The 26,991-nt window shown below is 44.8% G+C and overlaps 1 protein-coding gene across 8 annotated transcripts in view; it reads right to left on the minus strand.

Moving 5' to 3' along the window:
• Nucleotides 1-1,710: 1,710 nt before the first annotated feature.
• Fgfr2 (fibroblast growth factor receptor 2) overlaps nt 1,711-26,991 on the minus strand; it is a 108,677-nt gene continuing 83,396 nt past the window's right edge. For 7 of the 8 annotated variants that reach the window (XM_036195062.1, XM_036195052.1, XM_036195044.1 and 4 more), the window contains 9 exons: nt 26,287-26,438; nt 22,902-23,023; nt 20,678-20,788; nt 18,560-18,750; nt 11,793-11,915; nt 10,662-10,732; nt 8,853-8,990; nt 6,894-6,999; nt 1,711-3,355 (listed from right to left, as the gene is read on the minus strand). In XM_036195062.1, coding sequence (XP_036050955.1) covers nt 3,191-3,355; nt 6,894-6,999; nt 8,853-8,990; nt 10,662-10,732; nt 11,793-11,915; nt 18,560-18,750; nt 20,678-20,788; nt 22,902-23,023; nt 26,287-26,438 — 1,179 coding nt within the window. In that variant the 3' untranslated portion in view covers nt 1,711-3,190. Of the gene's footprint in view, nt 3,449-6,893; nt 7,000-8,852; nt 8,991-10,661; nt 10,733-11,792; nt 11,916-18,559; nt 18,751-20,677; nt 20,789-22,901; nt 23,024-26,286; nt 26,439-26,991 lie in introns of all 8 variants that reach the window. The other variant, XM_036195036.1, reaches the window with a different exon arrangement.

Raw genomic sequence — 26,991 nt, forward strand, 5'->3', positions numbered from 1 at the left:
TAGAGACCTGCAGCTCAGTTTCAAGTTTCTATTTACACTAGCGAAGCCCTCTGGAATGTTCTAGAAACCTTCATTAGCCAGGACAAGCTGGCAGCCCAAACCGCTGTGCTCAGAATGGGAGTTGGGTCCTTGAACCATAGCTGTGCACAGGTCTGATACTATGAAATTGTTCTCATTTTCTGAGTGTGAGAATCAAGACGATCCCCCAACATCAGATGGTGAGAAGTTCCCAGGGGAAGAGACTGAGCAGTGGATGAGACCTTTGTGCCCAGGAAATCCACAGAACTCTCCCAGAGGAGCTATCTTTGTTGCCCAACTTCCATCCTCCCCGTCCTTTAATACGTCACAATTAGCTGGACTTCGAGGTAGCCTTCTGAATGTGCCCCTCCTACCTGGTAACAACTGGGTCCATGACACACCCAAAACACCTACCATCTTTTGGTTCTTCACAGATGAACTCATTTCCTGGTTCATTGACAACCATCTACTTCTCAAAGCTTTCCTTCAGTCTGGGGTGGGGTGGAGGGTGGAGTATGTGGGTGTGGCCCTGAACTCCAGGATTCTCATCAAGCTCTGCATATATTTCTTTAGGGTGAGTTGTTTTTTAATTTCCTATCTTTTTCAGGGATTTCCTGTTTTCTTTCCCTCCATGACAAATCTCTCAAAAATAATTCTAAAACTAAAATCCTCAATAGCTGCTTTAGGATTCCTGTTGACCCAGCTCCCTAAAACAGACAAGCCTGGCAGTTCTTTCACTGGAATTGACATGGTCGAAGCCACAGTGTCCTATGAGATGTGTAAGGCTGATCTACACAGAGACGAATGAACAATAGATCCTATGCCTGGGTTTAAATACACCAGAAACAGCAGCAGGTCCATTCTGCCTGGATCAAGGGCATCCAAAAGATGGGGATGGCCAGTTAGTAGCATACCCACCCTGCACCCAGGTGACTCTTCTCACATCTTTACTTTCTCAGTGCTCTGCTGGAGATGAAACCCAGTGTGGAAAATTTGTAAAGCAAACACCCTGCCACCGAGCTACAACCCCAGCCCACACCCACATGCTTTTTTTTTTTTTTTTTTTTACTCACATTCTTTTGGTGGGGTCATTACCTTGCTCTACTAATAAGAAACTGAAGTATAGACCAAGACCAGATGCCACCTTCCTGGTGCCTAGTGAAACCCTGGCTTCAACCACAACCCAAGCCAAACAGGGACAGCAGGACATCACTGTTGAGTGACACTCAACCCCACACTACAATTCCAGTGAAGAAGCTGCTCCTAAGCAATTCCAATGGAACCTTAGAGGTCCTAGATCCACATGTGCAGACAAGTGACACTCTCTTCAGAGGTTTAGTGGCAGGAAGTAAATTCTCTCTCCATGCACCACAAGAAGGGCAGCCTACACGGTTCTAAAAATATTGTCACTGACATCTCATCTTTAAGTCACTTTTAAGGTCTCTCCAATGCTGCTTCGCTGGGAAGTATAAGGGACCCAGGAAGGAACAATGTCTCTCTCTGTTGAGGTAAGTAACCTAGCCAGGGTTGAACCAACTTCTGATTTTCCACTGATCAATTCACTGCTGTTCCCAGGCAACCCTGGTAAGTCACCTCAGTGTGTGGCCTTCCGGCTCTGCCTCTTGCGCATCCACACCACCAAGCACTCTGTCAACACCTCCGAGCACAGGAAACCATTGGGTAAGACACAGGTATTAAAAAAATAAGCTGCATGACATTTATTTTGTCTTGTTAACATTAATATCTGTAGAAACATTTTTATTGTCAGTATAAAAATTAACAGGTTTTATTAAATACTTTCTCCAATTTCAAAACACATAAAATCAGTGTAATCTGCATTCATGTCGCACAACTGTAGCAAAGTGAGTGGGTGTATCCAAAGCCAAACACAATCCTCGAATACGGAAATCAACAATAACCACTATCTTGTTGGATGTAGCTATTAAGCCAGATCTTTCAGTGAGGTCTTGTCAGAAGCAAACCCTTAAGAAGACAGAAGGAGCTCCCAAACTCTCAGCAGAGTAGCACTGGGCTTGTGATATTCTGAGAGCCGCACAGGGGATTCTGACGCTGAAGAACCCAAAAGTGTTATTAAAACTCACGGAGGAGAAGCGAGGCTAGTGTGATGGATGTGTAACTTCAGGCAGAAGGCCAGCTGCCAGACAGAACCCACCCTGCTATCACTCCAGTGGAAGTCTGTCCTCAGAGAGTGGATAAGGCATCTTGGGAGGGACGCTGGTACCATTTGTCTTGGGAAGTCTGTTACATGTTACACTGGGTGACAGAGTTTAACAGGTTTCTTGTAAGTGGGCATTGAGGTGTCTAAACATAATCATCGGACAGCAGAGTTGAAACACAGATAAATCAAACACATCATTTCCCCCCAAATTAGTCATATATCGTAAATATTTCTCTTCTCAAAGGATCCAATAACCAGTTAAGTCCACGCATAGATTAACTAGTCATCTGTGCTGCCTGCATAGAAATGCCACTTAAATTACAAAACAAAAAAACACCCTATAAATGATTAATCGTTTCGTATATTACCAATTGGTTAATAAATTAATGTGACACCATTTTCCCTGAAAGCAAAAGTATTTTCCCACCTCTGCTCGGTGAAAATTAAGAAATTCTAAGAACAGCATTTAGCAAATATCTATTTAAAAAAAGAGACCAATTTTCTAGGTGCATCAGGACATCCATTTAAAATCAATACAAAAAAATAATTCCTTGTAAATATATAATATATATTTATACATAATTTGAATATATTTACATACATCCAGCACCTATATACTGCATTTGTGCTCTGTAAGTGTGTGCTGACATATATTTTCTCCAATTATTACAAAATTAACAAGGGAAGGCAGAACATGTGTCTGCCTTGAGTCCTACTGGGGCGCAATCCAGAACACACGGCGGAGGAGAGGATGGTGTGGTGGCTTGCGGCTGTCCACTTATCAGGAAACACTCGTCCTCTCCTGGGAAGGTGACATGTTTCCAACTGTATAAATCTTTACACATGTGCCAAATATGCTTCCCATTATTTACTCCTTCTCTGATCCATATGTACAAGTGGAGGTATGTCGCCCACTCCAGAGACATAGCCTCTCTGCTCAGTGTCAGTAGGTTCCTGGTGCTGTCCCATGTGGGGACAGGAAGACACGTTCACTCATGTTTTAACACTGCCGTTTATGTGTGGATACTGAGGCAGGCAGGGTTCATAAGGCATGGGGTCTGGAGAAAACACAGAATCGTCCCCTGAAGAACAAGAACTCCTGGTGTCGGGATAACTAGGAGAATACTGTTCGAGAGGCTGAGTGAGGTCCAAGTATTCCTGCAAGAAGGGAAGAGAGACGTTTTTATTTCATCTTGGGTCAGGATAACAAGGTGAATACGGTTCGAGAGGCTGAGTGAGGTCCAAGTATTCCTGCAAGAAGGGAAGAGAAGAATCTCATTTCAAACAGAAGTTCCCGAGACATCTCTATCAGACTTGGGAAAGGACAGGGAACCCACAACCCGCTCCCCAGGCCCAGTTCACCCCCACTTCACACAGACCTCCCTGAGACCTCAACCTCATCCACCCCAGGCTGCCCCGAACTTTCTTTTATAACACGACACCAACACACCACCAGCAGGTAGAAGACAATAAAAACGCAGTGAACTGCTGGTACTGGGCAGTCAGCTCTGCTCACAGGACCCGGGTACCTACGACAGCCCTCCTCACCAGAGCTCATGGTTGGAGTTTAAGGCCCAGTGAAGTAGAAACACCACAGGACCCCTTTAAATAGCCAGGCCATGAATATGTATTTTCTGAATCACGGTCTACAGTTGTTGTTTCTAGGATCATTTAAGGGAAAGGCTTCTCCATTTGTTGCATAATTTAACAGATGTAATTCATTACTCTCAGAAGCTCTCCGAGTTAACAACATAAACAGGTTAGGGAAAAGCCTGGATACCCTCATGAATGCTAAATCCATAATGGGCTGTTAAAGGAAAATCTAGAAAAAGGGGGGTTTAGTCTTGAAAATGTGAAGTTCATAAAGTTTCTCCACTCCTCAAAGCATCCCTGGCTACTGCCAAGGTCTCTCTGGCTCAGAATTCCTCTTCCTTTAGCTCTGGGCAGGGAGAGAGCCCTGGTATATTTCTGTTTGACCCATGAACAAGGCTGCTTCTCAACATTTGTACATGGGCAGTTGAAAAATCAAATTAAGAGTCATATCTTCTGGCAACCAATGATGTGAAATGATATAAATTCATATGAAATTATATAAATTTCCCAATTTCAGAGTCCATAAAGTTTTAGTGGAAGACAGGCACTCATTTAGTTACATACAGTGGGGCTGCTTTCATGCTAGGACGGCTGAGTTTCGACAGAGACCATATGGCCTTGAAGCTGAAAATGTTTACTCTCTGGCCCTTACAGAAAGTACTGGCCAACCCTGGTTGGGAATTAGGAAAAGATTTCTCTCTGTGTCTCTGTCTGTCTCTCAATGATGTGTATCTCTCTGTCTCTCAGTGTGTGTGTGTGTGTGTGTGTGTGTGTGTGTGTGTGTGTGTGTGTGGTCTGTCTCCTTTCTTTTTTCTTTCCTTTCTTCCTCTCTGTTTTGAGACAGTCTCAGGGATGGCAGGCTGGCCACCAACCTGCTATGCAGCTGCAGATGCCCTTGAACTTCTAATCCTCCTGCATCTACCTCCCCAAACGCTGGGACCACAGGTGTACACAATCATGCTCAGTTTATGGAGTGCTGGGGGATGAACCCAGGGCTGTGTGCACACTAAGCAAATACTCTTATCAACTGAGTTACATCCCCAGCCCTGAAAGGATTTCTAAACAGGGGCCTTCCGAGTCTCACTGCCTAACAACTCTGGCACAATACGGTGGCTCTGCTCACATGCCCAGAAGCCTGCAACTCCTCTTTGACGTGGGGTTTTGCTGAGAGGGGGCAAAAGTGCAGACTACAGCACAAAATGCCCCAGCGTTATCAGCACAGAGTCCACGGAATGTTGGCGACCGTACGGTTTAAAAGACAAAAACCACTATAATTCATCACCAGGGTTGGCAAGAGAAAAAGTCGCCATCCAAGAAGGGGGATGTGTCGGTTCCAACAACATCAGCATTAACCGCACAACTAGAAACGAACACGCCCACCACATCAAAAGAGGACTTTTTGCTTACAATGATAAAAATGAAATTTTGTCCTAAACGGAACCATTTTTCTTGAGCATGTGGTAATGATTTTAAGAAGGAAAGAAACTTTGATTTTTATATCCGTTAGACAATAAGGCATTCTGCTCTCTTATTTTAGGATCTGCATATAAAGTTCAGTAGAAATGGGTCCCTCTTTAAACATAAATATATCAATACTTAACATTGAGTACAGACCTGGGACCATTATATGAAAACCTTAGTGCCCTTCCCAGTTTCTAAATGAAGTTGTAACTTTCAGATCTGATAGAGGGGGCAAAAAAAAAGAGTATCACTGGATTCCAAGCCTAGGGTTAAAGGAACTTAGGCTAGAAACAACAATTTTGGCAAGAGAAGAAAGTTGGCTTCCCCCCTCCCTGCTTAAACTGTTCCTTTCCTTTTAACTTCTGAAGGTCAGCTGTGTTCATTTAAATGCAGGCTCCCTCTTCATCCAGCCCAACCCTCAGCCAAGAGCACAAGATAAAGTTGCCACATTAAGGCTTTACATCTCTACATTCAACTGTTTTTCTTTTTTATCACTCTATTTTTTTTTAAAATCAGAAATTAACTGTAATCTTCTTCTTTTAAGTATTTGGGAGATTTTAAAACTTTTTATTGGTGTATAGACTACATCAACCTTTTTTTTTCATGAGGGAATATTGCTTGGCACATTCAGGGAATATCTCAAAATTTGTTAACAATTTCTAGCAGAGGGTTTCCCTGGACTGTGTGGGTCTATCAGCTTCTCTGCTTGTAGAATATTCTTTCTAAAACCCTAACAGTCACTCGGTATGTGTTGAAGTCAGAGACATGGCTGAATTTAAGCAGAGTAACAAAAAATGCTATCTTTGGTAGGCATAAATTGTAAGTACAAAAACTAAAACATTCTGTGTGTATTCGCATGTGTGTGAGCGTACACGCATATGGAGGCCTTGTTTTATGAGACAGTGTCTCTTGCTAGAACTTGAAGCTTGCCCAAGAGGTTAGATTAGCTGGCCATGGAGTCCCAGGGATTCACCTGTCTCTACCTCCCCAGTGCTTAAAAATCCTGTAAGTCACTCATAACAGAATTATATAACTCATACATGGTATGTGTGACACATATGTCACACAGAAAGATCCAAGCCACATGTCTTTCCAGACAGGCTCATATAGGGCAGTACCACATGGAAACATAGGATCTCACTGCCTTTTACCAAGCTGGTCAGCCCTGAGCACAAGCAGCATTCACACGAACTACCAGGACACAGAATCCAGGGCTCACGTTACATGCCAGTACCTTCCCATGCACACCAAAATACTACCACAAAACATTTCCACCTCTTCCTCTCTCTCTCTACACACACCACCACCACCAGCAGCACCACCACCAATTGCCATGAAGACAACTCAGCCGCCAGCCTCTGAGTCAGAATTCTCAAAACTCAGTTCTGAGAGAAAAAAAAAAAAAACAAAAAAAACAACCAACTATAAAGGAACACACAGTTTAACTCTGTCTGACCCCTACACACACCTACACACACACACACACACACACACACACACACACACACACACACACACACAAAAGGAAAAGAAAAAGGAAGAAAAAAAGCCACTGCTGACTCCAACAGGGGAGCTTGCATTTAACAAACAGGCATCTCCTGAGCCAAGCAGAGTCTCCAGGCTTCTTGAAGGAGGCTTTTACCTCATTGGTTGTGAGAGTTAGGATCCGATCCAAGTCTTCCACCAACTGCTTGAATGTGGGTCTCTGTGAGGGTACAGCATGCCAACAGTCCCTCATCATCATATACCTAGGAAAAAGGATTTCTCTTGTGAACTGATGTCATTAAGCACTTGATACACAGATGTGGACAGTTTTAACAGGTGGCATGGAGACATGCCCTAAATAATGAACTATAACTACATAAGCACTAACATTACAGAAACTTCTCTGCAACCAGAATGCTTTAGGGGGCGACTCTGCATCCAAAAGGGACATCTATGTGTTTTGCTACTACCTCTGCGACAGTGTGACCTACCATGATGTTGTCACACTTTTCAGCCATCTCTAGAGAATGGAAGGAGACGTGTCTGCACTCTCCTCTCCCACCTGAACTACACTTCAGAGTTTCCTTCTTTTTTTTTTTTTAAAGTCTGTTGACAAAAGTTCCTCAGTTTAAAAAATATATATATATGTATTCAGAAACCACAATTAGAAGGTTTATGCAAACTAATCTGCCACCATGGAGCTTTGAGCTAACTTCCTGATTAACTCTTGGATAGTCCAAGCTTCCCTCCTTATCTTGATTATGAGTTTCAACAGACCCTCTATGTTAGAAAAAGCAACAAGAACACAAGGCACACAATAAATGCCTTTATATAATATGCTATAAAAAGTGGCCATTCATCAGCTCTCCACTGCACACCCGAGAGTGCTCCTTGGGATTACTGCTCTGAAATCCCCATGAAGGAGCACACAATAGAAGGCAGTCTCTGGGACAATCACTTTCTTAGTTTGCCCAGAGGAGGGGGGCACCTCACTGCACAAGGCACGCGTCATTAACACAACACAATTTCACCTACAGTGTGAGGAAGGCGTTCCTAGAAACCAGCTCACATTTTCATAAGCAGAAACAGGACCCTCATGATGGCACCAGGATAAATTCTGGGTTCTCTGCTTTAAAATACGGGTAGCCAAACACACTAGTCCATTCAATCAGAGTTAGTGTGGTTAACGTAATAGCAACTTCCTTTTCCTGTGTGTGTGTGTGTGTGTGTGTGTGTGTGTGTGTGTGTGTGTGTGTGTGTGTGTGTGTATGCATGCATGTGTGCACATTTGGAGGTCAACTCTGGGTATTATTCTTCAGAAACCATCCACTTATTCTTTGAGATAGGGTTCCTCATGAGACCTGAAGTTTGCTGTTTTAGGCTAGGCTGGCTGCCTGGCAAGCCCCATGGATCTTCCTATCTCCACCTCTGCAGTCTGTGGGATTACAAGTGCACAAACCACTGTGCCCAGACTTTTGCGTGGGTGTTGGGAACGAACTCAGGTCCTCATGCTTGTGTGGTAAGCGCTTTCCCAAAGGACTAATTCCCTGTCCCCATCACTTTTTTTAAAAAAAATAACTTATTTTCATTTCATTTTATCAAGAAAGGGTCTCATTCTGTAGCCCAGGCTGGCCTCAAACTTGTGGGAAGCTTCCTGCTCCAGCTCCAGAGTCCTGGGATTACAGGTGTGAACCCACCATGTCTAGTTGTCACAACAACGATCAGTGATGAATGGAAAGAGCCCATTTCCTACTTGGCATTGTTGGCACTGTGAACAACCTTATACATTCCACGGGAGCAACCCTGTGGCATTCCTGCTTGGTATCTGACCTACAGGTGTTCATGTCACTGTGTGGCACAGCACACTCCTTCCCACGGGTATCCAGACTGAAGGCCCACGCCATACACTTTGGCAAGATGCCTTTCCTTTGCATAAGCCACAGTTGTCTGTGTATCTTTCTACCTCAGGACCGGGAGTGAGCCCAGACAGCCTCAACAATTCTTCTTAGAACATGTTTAGAAACTGGGGGCCTGAGGAACCCAAGACATGTCTGGAGAAACAGGACAGATGTGGTGAGCCTACAACATTGTCAGCAGGGGCGGCCACAGCCCTTACAGCTCATTGGTGCAGTTGGCAGGCTTGTCCATCCTGTGTCCCTCCTTGAGCAGCTTAAAAAGTTCCTCCACGGGAATCCCTGGGTAGGGCGAGCCCCCTAAAGTGAAGATCTCCCACATTAACACCCCAAACGACCAGCTGCAAAGAAAAAACACAGCATTAGGAATGTGCCCAGATCGCAGAAACCTAAACATGTCAGTTAAAAAAATAAACACCCACTCACTTCTAACATCCATAGATAAATGAGCCCTCCCGCAATCCACCCTACATGCCCTTTCCTGACCCCTCAGGAGCCTCCCTAAATGAGGACGACATGCGGATGGTCTGATGGAATTTTCCATTAATTGACAAAGAGCCATACCACTGTCTCATGAAGTTCTTTGTCTTTTATGTGGTGCTAACGAATGTGGGAGGTCTAGACTCGACTTCAGGCTTCTTCTGTCTAAACCACCCATCTCCCTGGTGGCTGACACAGACCTGGATCTACAGATGACAGAATAAGGCCAGAAAGCTGACTCTGTGAGGGGATGCCTGCCCTAGATGGCTGGTGGAGCTCCCGCGGGGCAAAGATTCTGTGATGCGGAGGGTGCCAGCTCAGGGCTGGGATTAGTGTGGAAGAATTTCATGCCCCAGAAGAAGAGGCTCACCCAGCAGAAAGCGAGAAGACCTTACAGGGTGCTGTTTATACTCAACTTCTCAGAGGGTACATTTGGATTTCCCCAACCTAGTTTGGTGGACTCAAGGCTAAGAGACGATTAAGCAGAGAATTGTAGGTTACTTGTGTCCTGCCATTCTGGACACTCATGCATACTGAAACTGTCCCTGGTCTCCTACTAAGCATAAGCAGGGGCCACAATATAGGCAAAACCAATTCAGAGCCTCAGTATATTCATGTACAAGTAAAAACTGTGACTCCCTCCTTCTAGGAAGGCTGACGGGACCCAACATGCTGGGGCACAATCAATATCCACACCAGAAACCTTCCCCCAAACAAATGAAAAAACTCTCCCAAATTAAAAACAAAACAATACAAAACCTTTAGAATAACTACAGACCCATAGGAACTTGCAAGCATCTTTTATCCACTTTTTTCTAGAAATATCTTTTAGCTAAATTTCCCAATCTACAATATCAGTTGGAACCTAGCTCTAACAGTAGTTTAAATGAGTCATCAGAGAAATATTATGTAATTTCTACTGTATTTCTGGAACATTATCAGAGGCTAAGACAAGACTTAAAAATTTACAACCATAGCAAGCAGATGTGGTGATCATCTAAACTGACCACGCCTCATTCAGCACTGACCTTTAAGGACAAGCCCGGGCCAGAGAACAATCCCAGACACCAAACTAGGAAGGATTTCAGGGTCTTCTCTCTTTTCTAATTTTTATAAAGATAGGTTCACACTACATATCCCTGGCTGGCCTTGAATTTGCTACATGTAGTGCAGGTTGGTCTTGAACTTGTGATCCTTCTGAGGGCTAGGACGAACATGTACACTTCCAGGCCCAGCTAAGAGTGTTTCTTTATGGGAGTGCAGAGCACGCCACCCACTTGACAAATGAGACCAAGCGTGGTAAGTGAGCATCTGCCATCTGTGATGGGTGCAGGGTGCTGCCACTGTGGCAGGAGGATGGCGTCCCCACCTCCCCAAGGTAGGCAGATCAGTAACCAAACATTGGGTACCAATCTACCACAAACTTATGATGCCAACTGAGACCCCTGACTGCTAAGCCCTCTACAAACACATAGAACCTAAGCAGTTCTACAACTCAACCCATATCGAAGCCAAGGACAGATGTTACTTACACATCACTCTGATGGGTATAAACTCTATCAAAAAGAGCTTCAGGAGCCATCCACTTGACTGGAAGTCGCCCCTGTAAGAAAATGCAGAAACCCCTAGGTTTTCCAAGAGCACTACAGAAGGCCCAACAGGGCCACATGCTATGCCAGAATACTGATTCATTTTTGCAGCCCAGGCAGGCCCACAACTTACAATTAACCCAGGGTAGGCTCAAACTCTTGGCAGTCCTCCTGCCTCAGCTTTTGAGCTCCCACACCTGGCTTTCTAATGCTGTCAAAATTTAAAATAAATGACTTAAGAACTACACTGATTGGTTAGGTCTTGCAGCACCTTCCTGCATGTGTGGAGGGAGACAAGTCTGTGCAATTGCTGGTATGTAGAGGAAATTACTGTGGTGACATGCACAGGACCTCTGCTTGTCTACACACACACACACACACACACAAAAGTTCCAGATCAAGTCAGGACTTTTTGCTGGTTCCAAGAACCAGGTCTGAAAAGTAGATTTAGGTCCCAATCTTTATTCATTTCCCCACTCCAATCTGTCTTGACTTTGGGCTCCAAACCTGAGCACCCATCTAGCACCCAGTGGTAGGCAGCCCATGCTCCCCTAATACACCACTCCCAGGTATCTACCTTACCCTCTGAGTGAAGAGATGGCTTTCTGATGGGTTTCATCAGTTTACCACTATGGGTAGAAATAAGCTCCAACTAGCTCTGTAAATAATGGCTATGATCCATAGTGTCAAAGTGCCATTTCTTTATATTCTCATTATCATCTATCTCCCTAGCACACAGCTATACTCTGATAGCTTCTTAGTCAAGATCAAAGCCAGCAAACTTCCAAGCTCTAGTCCTTGCTTTAAGAGCTGAGCTATCTCACCATCCCCCAATTATGAAGGTTCCTAAGAGAGCCATTACAAAGCCTCGGAAGCTATTGATTGTTATTCTGTATAAAAGAGAGCTCCCTATATACTAAACCTATCTCAGATGTTGCCTAAATTGGGTGATTGAGAGTTAAGCAAAAACAACCGGATGAAGTATGGAGAGAAGCCCCAACGGCTCTCCTGCTGATAAATTTGTGTCATTCTGTAACCTTCCCGGCCCCACCCCCAGTGTGACGTCACACTCACATTTGTGGTCTTTTTGTAATAGTCTATGTTGTTGATATCCCTGGCCAGGCCAAAGTCTGCTATCTTCATCACATTGTTCTCTGTGACCAGCACGTTTCTGGCTGCCAAATCTCGATGGATACACTGCAATCAAGGAAGAAGAGAGAGAAATAATCCCTATGTGTTTTAGGAATCAAAAGAAAAATAGACTCTTTAAAAAAATGCAAGACAGAAAACACATCCCAAGTCAAAAACTGGGTGCAGAATACTTTAAGAGCCACACTGTGCTGTAAAGTCAACAGGCTGACTAGTCAAGAGCCCCGAAGTGATGTGATAATCACTCACCCTAATTTAAATAAACAAACAAAGGCCCTGGTCATCTTAGTCAGGAAAGGCTGATTACATCACCGTATTCTCTTTTATCTGCAAGTGCCTCACAACCCCAGTGTGTCTCTTACAGTTTCACACAAACTTGACATCAGGCACCATCCGAAAATCTTGGAATTCAACACTTGCTCTCTCCAGTCGGCAAAAGCCCAACTTTCAGATGACTGGGTTCAACCCCAACTGTCTTCTTCATCCCTGTCACTTCTCTAAGAATGTGACCTCATGTCCTGCAAACACTCGGTCTCCTCAAGGTCTAGTTCTGTCATTTCCGTCTTTCCTTTCCCCGAGTGGTGTCTGTCTTTCCCACCCTTGCCTCTAGGCTGCATGAGGACGGCCCTCACAGTTAGACCCAACTGGTCTCTTCTAAGACCCGCATATTTTCTTTCTGGAAATGGTGCCTTTACTGATCCCCCCCCCCCCCCCCCCCCCCCCCGCTTCCCTTGCTTCTCACTCTCACAGACTCTTGGGCTGACTCTCCTCTTCCCCGTCCCTCCAAATCAAAGAACCGGCTACAAGCTGTTTGTGTTTCTTCTACCCTTGGGGTACCAATTCTGAGATACACAAAGCAGTTACCAACCTCTACCTCCATCCTGCCTCTGCTGAGACTGGAGGATTCATTGTCATGGCATTCTGGGACATTTCCACAGACAGTAATGCCCTCTTGACATCTCAAAGTCAATATTTCTATTTCCCTGACTCCTATCATCCTGTTTGGTCCTTACACAGAAAGGTCCATATTCTACACTCAAGTCCTAATCATTCCAGCTCCATGATGTCTCCAAAGTCTTACTTCCACTGCTCATCCCTTTAGGCCAGGCACGGTCACTACCCTTCCCCTATCCCCGTGGACTGCTACGCTAACTACCCAAAGGCTCTCTGGAGTCCCCTTATATGCCGCATACACCATGTGCTTCAGACACAGTCCAGCATGTCCTTTCCTGGCTCACTGCCCAGCCAATGTCCATCTATCCATATTCTCAGTGCAGTCTGTTACAATGGCCAGCCTGTGCAGGGGCTAACCTGTGTCTGCGCATACATCAGGACCTGGTACATCTCTGCTTGTTATGATACATCTGATGGGAGGGCGCACTGTCTCAACAGTAACCAGTCTCAGGAAGGTTAGGTCACTATTATTTACGAAGGCCAGGCCATCCACAGCTATTGTGTTTCAGCCGTACTTTAACAGTCTCTGATTTCATTAACACACACAGTAAATAGGACCCCATCACCCACCTCTATTTTTAGAAGAGATGTGGTACAAAGAAGCAAGCACCGCCCTCAAACGCCTTGATATAGGTTACGAATCAAGGTTAATGATCACCCGAGGCAGAGAGACTTCATCCACTGGCTGAGTGAACTGGGAATGACCTATTGTAAGCGCTCCTCGAAATGACCACATAAAAATGAAACTAGCCTGACTGCTTCTGAAACACGAATCAGGAATTTTAGCTTTGCCCTCACCCACGCCCGAGCACCCCCTGTGTTCACTTGCATGTGTGGGTGGGCCAAGATCAGAGATGAGGTAGCAGCAAGCCACCCAAGTCTGCATGTCCCCGGCCAGACTAGAAGTGGGAAATGTGAGAGCTCCCAGGGCTGCCTGGGCTGGAGCACATTGCTGGTTTGGAGGCCTCTTCAAATTCAACTTCCAAGTACTCCTGGTGGTGTGTGTGCTCCTGCTGACATGTGTTCTCTGTGTTTGGCAAGCTGAGTGGTCAGAAGAATGTGGCTTCCCCTGCAGGGGGCTCCGACCACACATGGAGGCTCAATGGGGACAGAGAGGCTGCCACAGGCTACTGCTTCCATCTTTCTCATTCTGTATCCCAGGGCACTGGGAAATACCAAGGGCTAAACAGAAGACTGGGAACCAGTGCTCAAGAAGAAACAGCTAAACGCAAGCCAAATCCTACCATACACAGAGGTCTGAGTTGTTCTCCGGCCTAGAGTACTAACTGTCTACAGAATGTAGGCCCTAGGGAAGTTTCCCCACAGGTTCTTAAGGAAAGGAAGCCCAATACCCCTGTGATGAAGACAGGGTGCTGGTCCACATGTCATCTTAGCTAATTCTCATGGTGACCTATGAGATGGGTGTCCTAGGTAGGGATGTGGAGCTTGCTTTTAAATAAAATTAATACCCTTGAACTGGAAGTAGCAAGGATTTTTATAAACACTTTAAGGCAAAAATACCCCCATTGCTATCTAGTTTACTTTATGTGCCATACTGTGTCTTTCTGTGGCGGCAGCTCCTCCTCACACAGAAATGTCAGTGGCCTGAGGTCAGGCACAGTGCCTCATCTGAATACTCCCAGACCTGTCTTCTGGGTTGTTTTCAGAGTTCTGGGACACCAGCAGTTCTTTGTCACCTTCTGCAAACTGCATCTCTGAGGCACACCACTCCTCCACTTCCTCATCTTTCACGTTCTAGAACTTGCTCTTCATTTCTAGAAGTGATGCCTCCTGAGGGAAGCATTCTTAAGATCTTCATCCAGCACCCTTGCATACCTCTGCAGAGCCTTCACTGTAGATGGACATAAGCTAGAGATGGTAGGACAACACAGCTAACTGGAAACGCACTTAGAATCTTTTACCCGGGGCTCTTCTGAAAACTGATGGAGATAGCCACATAGTGTGACCAACCACAGCTGGGGGCAGGGACTCTATTAATCTGCCTGGATCTGGAGAGAATCAGGAAAGCCCTGAGGTCAGAGTGTGGCTGGGCAGAGGCCCAGGGGACCCAGGTCTGGAACCAGTCCTTTCCCCCTCCAACCCCATGAACATATAGGTATTACCACAGAAGAGAAGACAGTGATTCTGTCTACCTGGGTACAAAGCATCCCTACCATGCCCTAGCTATCCCTGGCACTCTCCTCCATAAAGGGATCCTAGCCTATTATGGTAGATGACCTTAAGTACCCATGATGCACTTGGTGTCAGATGCTTGCCGCGTTGTGTCTGGTAACATGGGCTCTCAAGAGGTAGTGGGCAATTAGGAATAAGAATAACTATAATGGTCACCATATTATTTGTGAGGACAATCCTATTCCCCACTGCTTCTGCAACCCCCAAATGTACTCATCCCCTATGCAGTTCATGTGACAGCCCTTGTTCCACTGTACCTAGCGGCTGCCAACCAAGAAACCTCAAATCCACAATACTGGGGTAGCGCAGAACTACCACTAATTCTGTGACCACAAGAAACAGCATGCTCCTCCAACTCTGAGCAGGGATACACAGCTGACCTCAACTTCAGCCCAGAAACCCTTTTTGTGGTACCCAAGAGTGGCATCCTGGCCTCTTAGCCTTCCTCATCTCAGTTCCCCCGACCCCTTTCACCACCATAATCCAAGTCACACCCTTTGGCCTCCTAATGATGTGCGGGCCTCAGGGCTGAGCTCCAGCCTATGGCTTGCTGGCTGACACCTTCCCTTAACCAGCTCTCCAATGTGAGCTCTGAATTTTCTACTGACTTCCTGCCCCACTTCCTGGCACCCAGGTCTTCTTCATGTTGGGAAGCTACACCACTATTCAGTCTCTCAAGCTAGACATCAGGGAGTTGTCTTTGATCACCCTGCTTCCCCTCACCTAATCATCCCACTACATGACAGTAAAATGTGCCCAAATTCCAACTACCAACTTCTTTCAGTGTCTTAGGACCCGAAAAAAGTTTGGCCCAAAGAGGAACTCGGTATTTCCAATGCACCATACAAGGCCAAACTGTAAAGCACACACCTGGCCCTAATACTCACCCTTGATAGCTCTGCACAGCCCCAAAGGCCAAGCCCAGGGGCCCTGCCTGGCACTGTAAGGCCCTGAATGAGCAGGGCTTTATCACAATGTTTCTAGTTGTTTATGTACTTATTTTTATTTCACATTTACTGGCATTTTTTCCTACTGTTACTCATAACTCTTGTTTCAAGAAATCAAGAATGATATCTGTTCTGGCCACCACACTGGACATCCCCCGATGACTGTTCTCTGTGTTGGGAACCCTGGGGACTGAAGAAAATGAAGAGGTGGTTCTCCTATCACTTCTGCATCAGCTGCAAGCCATACTGCATACAAACACTGGCCCCATCTCCCACCAAGGAGGGCTTCCAGCAGTGACCAAGTCTACAGAAGTTAGCAAGCTGCCTATGGCTGACTGCCTAGTCCAGGCTTCCATGTGAAATAAGTCAAACATTTCACGGTGACATAGTGCCATGGCTGTCCATGTTGGCCAGATTTGTTCATGTTGTTCATTCAGTTACTCTGTGTGCAGCCTACACACAGCAAAAACATACACACATACACACGCATACAGGCATATACATACACCTGTAGACACATACATGCATGCACATATATACACACACAAATGCACACATGTACAAATCCATAGACACACACACACCCATACATAAGCATACAATCTGCTTGTTTTCACTGCTGATCCCTTTAGAAGTGAGCTGCAAGCATCACAGTTACTTCACATCTTGGCTCCTCAACATTTCCTAATCCAAAAATCCAAGCCATCACAATGTTGATGGGATGCCATGAGTGGAAAATTCCAGACCACAAAACTTTGTTTTATGTTCAAAATCATTAAAAAATACTATGTAAAGGTACCCCCTGGCTATGTGAATATAGTTCATAGAAAACAGTTGATTTTAACAGACTTGGGGTCCATTTAGGTCATGTCTCGTTATGTACAAGCAACCATTATAAAAATTCACCCTAAAACTCTAACTCTGGTGTTTTTAAGAATTTAGGGTAAGAGATATCCCAACTATGCACCCCCCATCTTAACACAATGCTATGGTTATCCCAGTCCAAACCCAACTTGAACATAGTAGTGCTACATAAGATATGGTCCATGTTCAAGTATCAGTCACTAACAGTAAGATCTGGCCTTCACCTCCCCTCCCAAGATCCAGTCTAGGCTTGTCACACCTCTGCATTGGGTTGTTTTGTCTCTTTAATCAAATCTATCTCTCTGTCTCTGCCTGTGTGTCTGTCTCTGTCTCTCTATTTCATGTCATCCAGGCTGGCTTCAAACCCAATACTTAGTTGAAGATGACCCTGAATTTCTATTCTTCTGAGTGCTGGGACTATGGGTCTGTAGCACTATGCATGGTTTATGTAATGCTGGGGATGGAACCCGGGGCTTCATGCATGCTAGGCAGTAGGCTCCCCAGCATTTTTTAAACAGACGTGACACAGATAATCTAAAGTGGTATCTTGTCAAACGTCTCAGATTTTATATCTGTCTGTCTGTTTCTTGATGCCAAAGATTTTCTCGAGGGCAACCTCCTCCCCACCATGTGCACATACATATGTACAAAATCAGAACACTCGAAACTGCTCAAATTTGGCTTCTTGAAACCTGTATGTTAGGAGGTTTCATAGTTGCTACAAGAAAGAAAGAAAGAAAGAAAGAAAGAAAGAAAGAAAGAAAGAAAGAAAGAAAGAAAGAAAGAAAAATTATAAGCTGTAAACTCTAAAGAAAATAGAAAAAAGTAATAAAATAAAGCAATGCAAAACTCAGAGCACATGGTAACTCTAAGCCATTGTTCCAAGGTGATGGAGAGCAGGGCTCAGGAACAGCTATCCCTAGAGTGCCTGCCACCTGCACCTTCCAACACAGGTCACCTCATTCACTTTTGACACTAGCAAGGCCCCTGGAGGAATTCAGATTTATGACCCTTCAGGTAGCCCATGCTCCAAATGATAGAGGAGCACCCAGCCAGGGGATCATTCTTTTTGTCTTTGGCAACCTGAGGAGTTAAGGATGATGGAAATGCAGCAAGCTCCATTCCAGGCAGGAGCCAGCCCATCTCCACCTACCCAGCACCCTCGTGCCCCGTGTGGGATTGAGGAAGGGTTCCTAGGTCCTCAGAAATACCCATGAAAACTCTGAGCACCTGCCTAACACCTTCCAGAATAACTGAAATGCTTTGAGTTCCATTGTGAGTGGCTTGCTTGGAATGCCAACCATTCACCTCAGGGGACCTGGCCAACTTCTGACCACAGAATCACCAAACGAGACAAAATAAACAGAAATCCCAGACTCTGAATGTCAAAACTACTCCTGTGCTCAATCTCCATTCTCAGATCATTTAATTTCACATCAAGCTGATCATTCTAAATTTAACTCCCAAGTCTATGCCCCAAGCTCACTCTGAATGGAGCCCATCAGCCCAGGAGCATCCCACCTGCCCTGCCTCTGAGCAGAGCCCACTCTCCTGAAGTTGTTATGCATTTGTTCTGGCCGTTCAACAGGAATATGAACAACACCACAAATATTTTCCAGGTTGTAAAAGACATGCAAGGACTTGATCAAGCAAATGAACATGTCTGAACTGCCCAGTTTCTTCAAAGTCTTAACTGGCTTTTGCGTTCAACCAAACAGAATGGGAAGGACTCACTTTTTGGGAAGCCAAGTACTCCATGCCTCTAGCCAGCTGGTAGGTGCAGGACACTAAGTCCTTGAAGGTCATCTGCTCCTCAGGAACTCGGTTAATGTCATAGGAGTATTCCATGCCAGGAGGTCTCCGAGCTCGGAGGTATTCCCGGAGATTGCCTTTCGAGGCATATTCAACTATGACATAGAGTGGCCCTGTGACAGAGAAAAGAAGCTCCCTAAGGAAGCGAAGGCAGGCACAACCCTTGGGTGACTCAGCAAAGTTTTCAGTCATTTTCAACCCACTACGGTTTTGTAGTGCTTGAAGATTGAAACCAGAACCCTGAACACACTTGGTAAGTGCTGGATAGGTAGTCTGTCACTTGGCAATAGCCCTAACTTTCTTTGCTGTTGTTTTATCATGCAGAAAGGCATGGATAAAAAGAGACCTCCATTTCCAATCTTTCCAAAACGATGATGATCAACATGACAACTTCCAAAGGTTTAAAGAAATAAGACAGAGCTGTAGTAGCTTTCTGGCCACCCCTCAGTGCTTCTCAACCTTCTTGATGCCGCAACCCTTTAAATTCTGTTCCTCATGGTGTGGTGACACCCAACCACAAAAGCATTTTCGTAATTACTTCATAACTGTGATTTTGCTACTGCTATGAATTGTAATGCAAATATCTGATATGCAGGCTATCTGATATGTGACCCCTATGAAAGGGTCATTTGACTCCCAAAGGGGTTGCAACCCACAGGTTCAGAACCACTGCTCTATGTCTTCCTGGGAAAGCAACAACTATCAGAAGCCTTGAGTCACTCTGCGTGCGTGCGTGCGTGCATATGTGTGTGTGTGTGTGTGTGTATGCATACATATATATTGTAACAATAAATAAATATTAAGTTTGTAGGATGAAATAAAAGATGAGAATTTAGATGGTTTCAAACAGCCAGAGCATGCTGTCGACTCCAGGGCTGGAAAGAATGGTCCCCAGGCCACATTCTGCCCATATATTTATAATTAAAATATTGTCATCATATTTTATTGTCCCACAGCTGTGTCCATTCATATCTGTATCATAAAGGCTGTTTCTCCAATATGATGGTAGTGATGAGTATTTGTAACGAAGACCACAGGTCCACAGAAGTCTAAAATATCTACAGTTGCCCTTTGGAGAAGAAGGTTCCAATCCCTGCACACCTAAAGGAGCCGCACAAGCACTTTAAAAGTCTCCCAATTACTGTCAGGTTGATTTCTAAAGCGCCAGTAGGCACTCCTGAGAGCACCCAGGGAATTGTTCCCCCTGAGGGACATTGCTCTTTCCTTCCACTTTCTCTCCGTGAAGCTATTCTTGAGAGCTTAGCCATCTGCTGCCTACAGCAAGACAGGATTCCTCAGACCCCATTGCAAGGGAAGAACTTCTCAAGCAAAACATACTGGTCTTATTTTAAGAAATCTCTCTTGGCCCCTCACACAACAAAAGCATCAGAAGAAAGCCTTTTCCAAAACAGCCCCCATGCCCAACTTCCCATGACCCCCAGGGGCAGCCACAGACCTGCTGTGCATCTGTGGCTTGTAACATTTTCCCAAGGGTAGACTAAAAGTGACTTTAAAAAAAATGTGTATATGTATCTGTGCATGCGTTTGTCTGTACGTGGGTACACAAGCAGGTACGTGTGCTTATCTGTGGCAGCCAGAGGACAGCCTTGTGTTTTAGACAGGGTCTCTCACTGACCAGAAACTCACTGAGAAGGCTAAGCTAGAGGGCCAGTAAGTCCTGGGATCCACCTTTCTCCACCTCCCCAGTGCTAGGATCACAAAAACTCAACTTAAATATGGATGTGACAGATCCTCACACTTGCAAGGCCAGCCCCTCTACTGACTGAGCTATCTCTCCAGCCTCTGTTTTTCTGTACTTTTGAGACAGTCTTATTATGTACCCCAGGCTGGTGTCAATTTGTGATCCCCCTGTTTCAGCCTCTTGGGTGCTGGGATAGTTTTGCACTACATGTCTGATGGGAATATATAGCCTTGAGAAGCCCTAAGAGCAGAAACCCGTCAAACACCATTGTTGCTACATGAAGTCTGCTGGCCAGCAGTGCAGTGTGTGAACAGAAAACACACCCTCCTCCTACTCACCATCCTGGGTGCAGGCACCCAAAAGGTTGATGATGTTCTTATGTTTGCCAATCATCTTCATCATCTCCATCTCTGACACCAGATCAGAAAGGTCCTTCTCTGTGGCATCATCTAGGAACATAAATCAGTTGGTTTCTCTCAACTCCCAGGCTGTCACTGTTAACCATCAAACTCTTAGAACACCATGGAATTGAATTTTAGAACCGGAAACATTTTCCCATCTAATCAGCGAAGAGATAAAAGCTGAGGCAGGGAAGTGCCATGCTCTATCAAAGAGGTCACATGGTCAGAGTTGGGACCAAATCTAGGCCCCCAACACTAAGGCCAAGTCTTTTACAGCAAAGTTCTTGATTATGAACTAACCCCATCCTGTGATGTATCTAAGATACCTTCCAGAATACACCAAACTTCCTGATGTCCCCAACAACTCCAACAGTGATAGGGAGGAAACCATAGGAGGAACATTGGGAATCACTATAAAATTTGGTTTTATGGAGCAAAAAATTCTGAACACAACCTTTAGCTTATCATAAGTTAGGCCCAGGAAGTAGGCCAGAAGTGCATCTGTAAATGTAGATGCATACAGAAATAGTCTGAGTGAGCAAAACGCCTTCTCAAAAGCTCCTAATTACCACCCTAAAAGAGAAATACAAGTCAGACCTCACATGCATGGCAAAGGCCCAATGCACACGGGCTCACAGGGAGCTTCTGATAAGAGGTAAGACCCTTTCCAGTGTGCCCTCCTTGACGTTAATTCCTCAGCTGTCATTTTGTTCTGTGTAGTGCTAGGGCTCAAACCCAGTGCCATGTGCATGCCACTCAGGCAGTCTACCACTGAACTAATTCAATACAGAAAAAAAAAAATCTAGACTAAAAGAAAAGATAAGGGCTGAATCCAGCTTAAAAATGAACTAGGGGCATGGATCTATCTTCACCTATGTGGAGAAGAGGAGAGGGAGGTGGGAAGAGAGCACTCAGTAGACACATAGTTCAGCATGCTGCCTTCCTTAGTCCTTAGCCATACTCTGGTTGTCACAAAGAATCTGAGAAGGCTCTGGGGGCAATGTCCTCCCACCATGATGAAAAGGATGGTGGACAATCGTGCTTAAAGAGGAAGGCCAACTCCTAAACCTTCCTTTTTACAACAGCCCCAGGGATCTCAAAACCAGGAGTCCTACAGAAAATGGTATGATGCCTGGCCCTCCCTACCCCACAGTTCCCAGCAGGTACCAGGGGCTGCCTCTGCCCTGCTACCCAGATACTTGCTATCTTCTCTCTGGTATCAACCTCCATAGCAAGGACCATTTGAGTTCCCCGGGAATCTCAGGTCAATAGCTAAAAAGACAAAATGAATGAATGGTGTTGTGGCCCTTTCTTGTCTTCATGTTCTCAGCAGGAGGGATGTGGTAAGCATTCTACTAAAGAAAAAATGGCCCAACTCCTGAGCATGTGCAACATCCTACACTTACAGGACAGACCTCTCTGCCGACAAGCTGGGGAAACACTGAGATTCCCACAACAGGATTTATAATGTGACTTTTCCCTTTACCTGTTCATATAAAAGAATACCATGCAAGAAGAAGTTAACAGTAAAAAGTAATTTAAGTTCCTTGGGCATCAAGCTGGGTTGGAAAGGTTGTGTGCAAACATTCAGGCTCCCACCAAAAAACAAAACAAAACGAAAAGGACATTTATATATCCTGGGGTTATTGCTTACATATCCCTGAGATTCTGCATCAACCCCAATTCTTCCTTTTTGGCTTCTAAGTGACTCTCGAGATCCACATTTTGGCAGACAGAATGTGGCTTTCTGTTTCCTGGCCCTCCTTCTTCCCACTCCAATAGCTACCTCTCCTTATTTGTATGTTAAAGTTTGGGTCCCACATTTACCATATCAAACCATATCAATTCCCACCCAAACCCCTGAACCTTCTAAGCCCATGAATACACAGGAGAGGAGAATCAATCAGGACCTCTTATTAAGAGTCAGTCAGAGAGTAACTGGGCCCAGCAAGCTACCACACTTGCTCCTAAACTGGCTTTTCTTTTCTAAGAACACAGGACTCAAGGTAAATCCTCTGTCTCAGATGCTCATTTATCCTGAAACCCCCTCAACCTCGAGGTCAAGTATGTGCTCTTTGACCCCACATAATTGCAGAGTTCACATGTCACAAAAGGAACGCTCTCGATAAGGCCCTCCCTGCCCTCCCATCCACCCACTCACCTTTCAACATCTTCACTGCTACGGTGACGGCCTCCTTGGGTTTGTCTTTATCGATTCCCACCGCTTCAGCCATGACTACTTGCCCGAAGCAACCTTCCCCCAGGGGCTTGCCCAGCGTCAGCCTAAATGTGTAAATAGGGGATTAGCGCAGAGCGTCTGGCTGAGGGGCACAGGGGAGGGAAATTCCAGAACTAAATATAAAAATCTTCCAGCGGCATGCATATGGAACCAATGAGCCTTTGATGCACACACAGGGTATTTTCTTAGTGACGTTTTTCCAGAACGTCAATTACTGTTGGAGCAGCTATTAAATTTCACGTTTGTGCTCTCCACTTATTTTCTTTTGCTTTATGGAAGGTGTCCTTGCTAGCGAGGTGGTCAACTGTGTGCCAACTGTGAGGAGCTTTTGGTCTTGAGCCAATTAAATATTTGTGATTTAAAATGGTGCAAAGGAGAAAAAAATGCGAAAGGCTGCTCTTATTTTTTGTCCCCGTAAAGTGGCAGCTTTCAAATCACTGTTACGTAATACCAGTCGATTTTATGGTTATACTGCTTGCCAAGTTACAGGATAGGACTCTTCAGCACATTGCAAAGAATCTGTAGTTTCTCATTGAAAGCAACTTCTAGAAAATGGGCAGGATGGGTTTTTTTTTTGACATAAGTTTAGAAATCCTTATCACTACAAGGAAAAAAAATAGAAAGAAAAATGCACAAATTACATTTTTAAGCATAAAAGTTCTCTGCATGTCAGATAAACAGCCTGCCACTGTTTCAGGTATTCATGGGGAAGTCTTTGGAATACTTTTGCATGGTTTTTATTTTTAGGGTTTTTTTTTATATATTTATTTTTAATTGTGTGTGTGTGTGTGTGTGTGTGTGTGTGTTTCTGGGGAGGGGGTATGAACATGGGAGTTCAGGTGCCCATGGAGCCCATATACATCAGATCCCCCAGGTCTAGAGTTATAGGTAGGGGAGGTTTCTCATCATGGGTGCTGCAGACTAAACTCTGCTCCTTTACAAGACCAGTAACTTAACCATGGAGATTGCTCTCTAGCTTGAGTGAGTGTGTGTGTGTGTGTGTGTGTGTGTGTGTGTGTGTGTGTTTAACATAAGCACAGTACAGACAAGTATTGAGCTGTCCTCAGTATATATAGCATTTACAGTAAGTACACAATGTTTTCAGAAGCTCAAAAAAAAAAAAAGAAAGAAAGAAAGAAAATGAAGGGTAGTACATGCTATGCTGAAGGCATCCCCTTTCAGTCCAGAAATAAAATTAAATTGAACATCTTGGCAGAAAATAAACATTTGCATTGGAAAATGGTTAATTTATGTCCTATTGCCCCGTTACAAGCATAACAAGCCCCTCTTTGTGTAATTTCTGCCTCCAATCTAATAAACCGCTCCTCAATAGCCTTCATTCATTGGAAATCTGCTCCACCTCCATGTGTGCTAAACACCGCTTGGAAATGCACAGTGCTCAGATTTTCCACACTTAGGTACCCCTGAGTGGAAGCCACTGGGCAACATAGACTCGCACTGTTGACTGGTGTCACAGGTGGCCAAAAATACAGACTCAACTGAACACTGCAACTTATGAGCACAACTCCCCAATTCAGTCTTGTATACATAGGAATGTGCACATGGACCCAGCTATTTATACAATCACACACAGCGAGGAGGCTGGCAGGGGTCAAGAGAAACACCTCTTCCTCTCTCAAAAGTCTGCAGGTAAAGAAACCATTCTTTGTGCTTTCTCTGGTACCTCACCGGTAAAATGTCCAATAAACATTCCCTGAATGGATGAAGGAATGCATGGATGGATGCTCTTTTCACCACAGTACACAAATAAGCTGGAAATTATTTCCATTGACATAAACTGTAGGCTACATAGACAGTAACTCAGCCCTGGATTAGGATGTATGTGAGAATCTCTAAATTAGGAACCAAAGTGCCTGGAATTGTATGACTCAAAGACCCAAGTGAGGCCCAAGCCTCCTTCCCCTTCCAATTAGAATTGGCCATCCAGTCTAGGGAAATCTTATCTTTGTGTTCCTGAATCTCTGTGTATACACACACACACACACACACACACACACACACACACACACACACAGTGTGTGTGTTAAACAAAGCACTAACAGAATCTTAGGAACACAGGCAAATGTCAAGATAGGTGGGCTGGCTGTTTTCAAGCAAGCTAGGAGCTTACTCCTGTGTATCTGATGCAGAAAGAGCCAATATTTCTACCTTCTGCTGCTCTCAAGCTGTTTAGACTCTAAACCTACAATAAGGAAGCCGACAGCCCTCCAGGGAGCTTCACTCCTTGGAGCTACGGTTGCTCTCTACCGGGAGGGGAGAGGCTGGTGGCCTACCATCTGCACCACCAGCTCTGTTAAATACACCATCTTACTCAAGTTTGCAGTTCAAAGGTCTCTGATTACCAAGACACAAGTGAAAATGAGAGTCTGACCACCAAGAGTTGTGCTCAGTCCCAGGAGGTGCAGACCATGACCCTCATTTTATAGGCAAGACATTCAGAAGAACTGAGTGAATCCCTCAGGTCTGCCCAGCCATTGACTGGCAGAACTGGAATTCAAATCCAGCCCAGGCCCAGGCCAAATTACATGGAGTTATTCAGGCTGGGCCAAGAGACAAACAGCTCCTAGGATTGATTGCCCCGTCCAAGCCTGCATGGGAACCTTGTGCCTCAGCACATAACTAGATACCTCCCTATCAACCAATAAGCAAAAGTATTGTAGGCCATAGAACTCGGGTATCAGGTGCCAGATTTGAAAATTTTCATGTTAATAAATTATCATGTTAATAACTATTAAAAACAAAACCGGGCGGTGGTGGCACATGCCTTTAATCCTAGCACTGGGAAGGCAGAGCCAGGCAGATCTCTGCGAGTTCGAGGCCAGCCTGGGCTACAGAGATGCAGGACAAGCACCAAAACTACACAGAGAAACCCTGTCTCGAAAAACCAAAAAATAAAAAATAAAAACAAAACCAACAATAGCAACAACAAAAAACCCAGATCCTTAAAGCAATGTCTAGTAACCAGAAGTTGGAATGTCAGCTCTGTTTTAAAGACTGCATAACTCCATTTTTGTTCCACATAACTAGGTCTGAATTGTCTAGAAACTTAAACAGTGATAACCACATGCCATCTTGCTTGGTTACTAGGCAGAGCTTTGTTAAAAAAAAAAATACAATTTTAAATTCTTCTTTCCAGGAGTTGGTTATTCAGAAACACAATCTCACTCCTGTTGACGATGTCAGAGTAAGACCGTTGTAGCTAAAGGCCATGAAAAGAAAATGTCAATCCGATATTCCCATTTATAACTAAGCATTCACTGGGGCCATGCACAGATGAAGTACTCACTTATCTCTGGGGAACTCCCATTTCGGATCCTCTGGCAACTCATACTCGGAGACCCCTGCTAGCATTGGGGTATCTGCTGTTGAGGACAGCCGAGTCGTTATCCTCACCAGTGGAGTGTTGGAGTTCATGGAGGAGCTAGACTCAGCCGAAACCTGGATACAAAATGCAAAGAGGCAGATGTAATCCTGGCTCTACCTGAGAAGCCTAGAAGTGAGCTGGGACCCAGCCAGAGCATCAGCATCAGTTCTTATAAAGAAAGGGGAAGGAACCAGGCAAAAAAAAAAAAAAAAAAGTGGACCAAAAAGAAATGTCACAGGAAAGATCAGGTTTCACCATAAAAATATTTATAGAAGTTTAATTATGGTATTTCTTCTTTTTATCTTAATTTTTAGAGACAGTCACTTAAGAATGTGCAGACAGACCCCACAGGCTTCATTACCATCTGTTTGCCTTTCCTTATTCAGAGCCCTGGATGAAGAAGCTCTCCTTAGTCCTGCTCAGGCCACAGACTGATGCTGTGTTCCTACAATTCACTAACATGCAGGCTGGGCTCAAGCACAGGGTGCTGGCCAGGCACCGGCAAGGTCCTAAGTTCCATTTCCAGCACCAGAAAATAAAAACAAATCCCAAACCCGATCAGCAGTAGGGATTCACAAACACCTAACAGATGAGTTCTCCCACTGTCTTTGCCTCCAAAAAGCAAAA

This window comes from Onychomys torridus, chromosome 1 (assembly GCF_903995425.1).
Source record: "Onychomys torridus chromosome 1, mOncTor1.1, whole genome shotgun sequence".
NCBI lineage: Eukaryota > Metazoa > Chordata > Mammalia > Rodentia > Cricetidae > Onychomys > Onychomys torridus.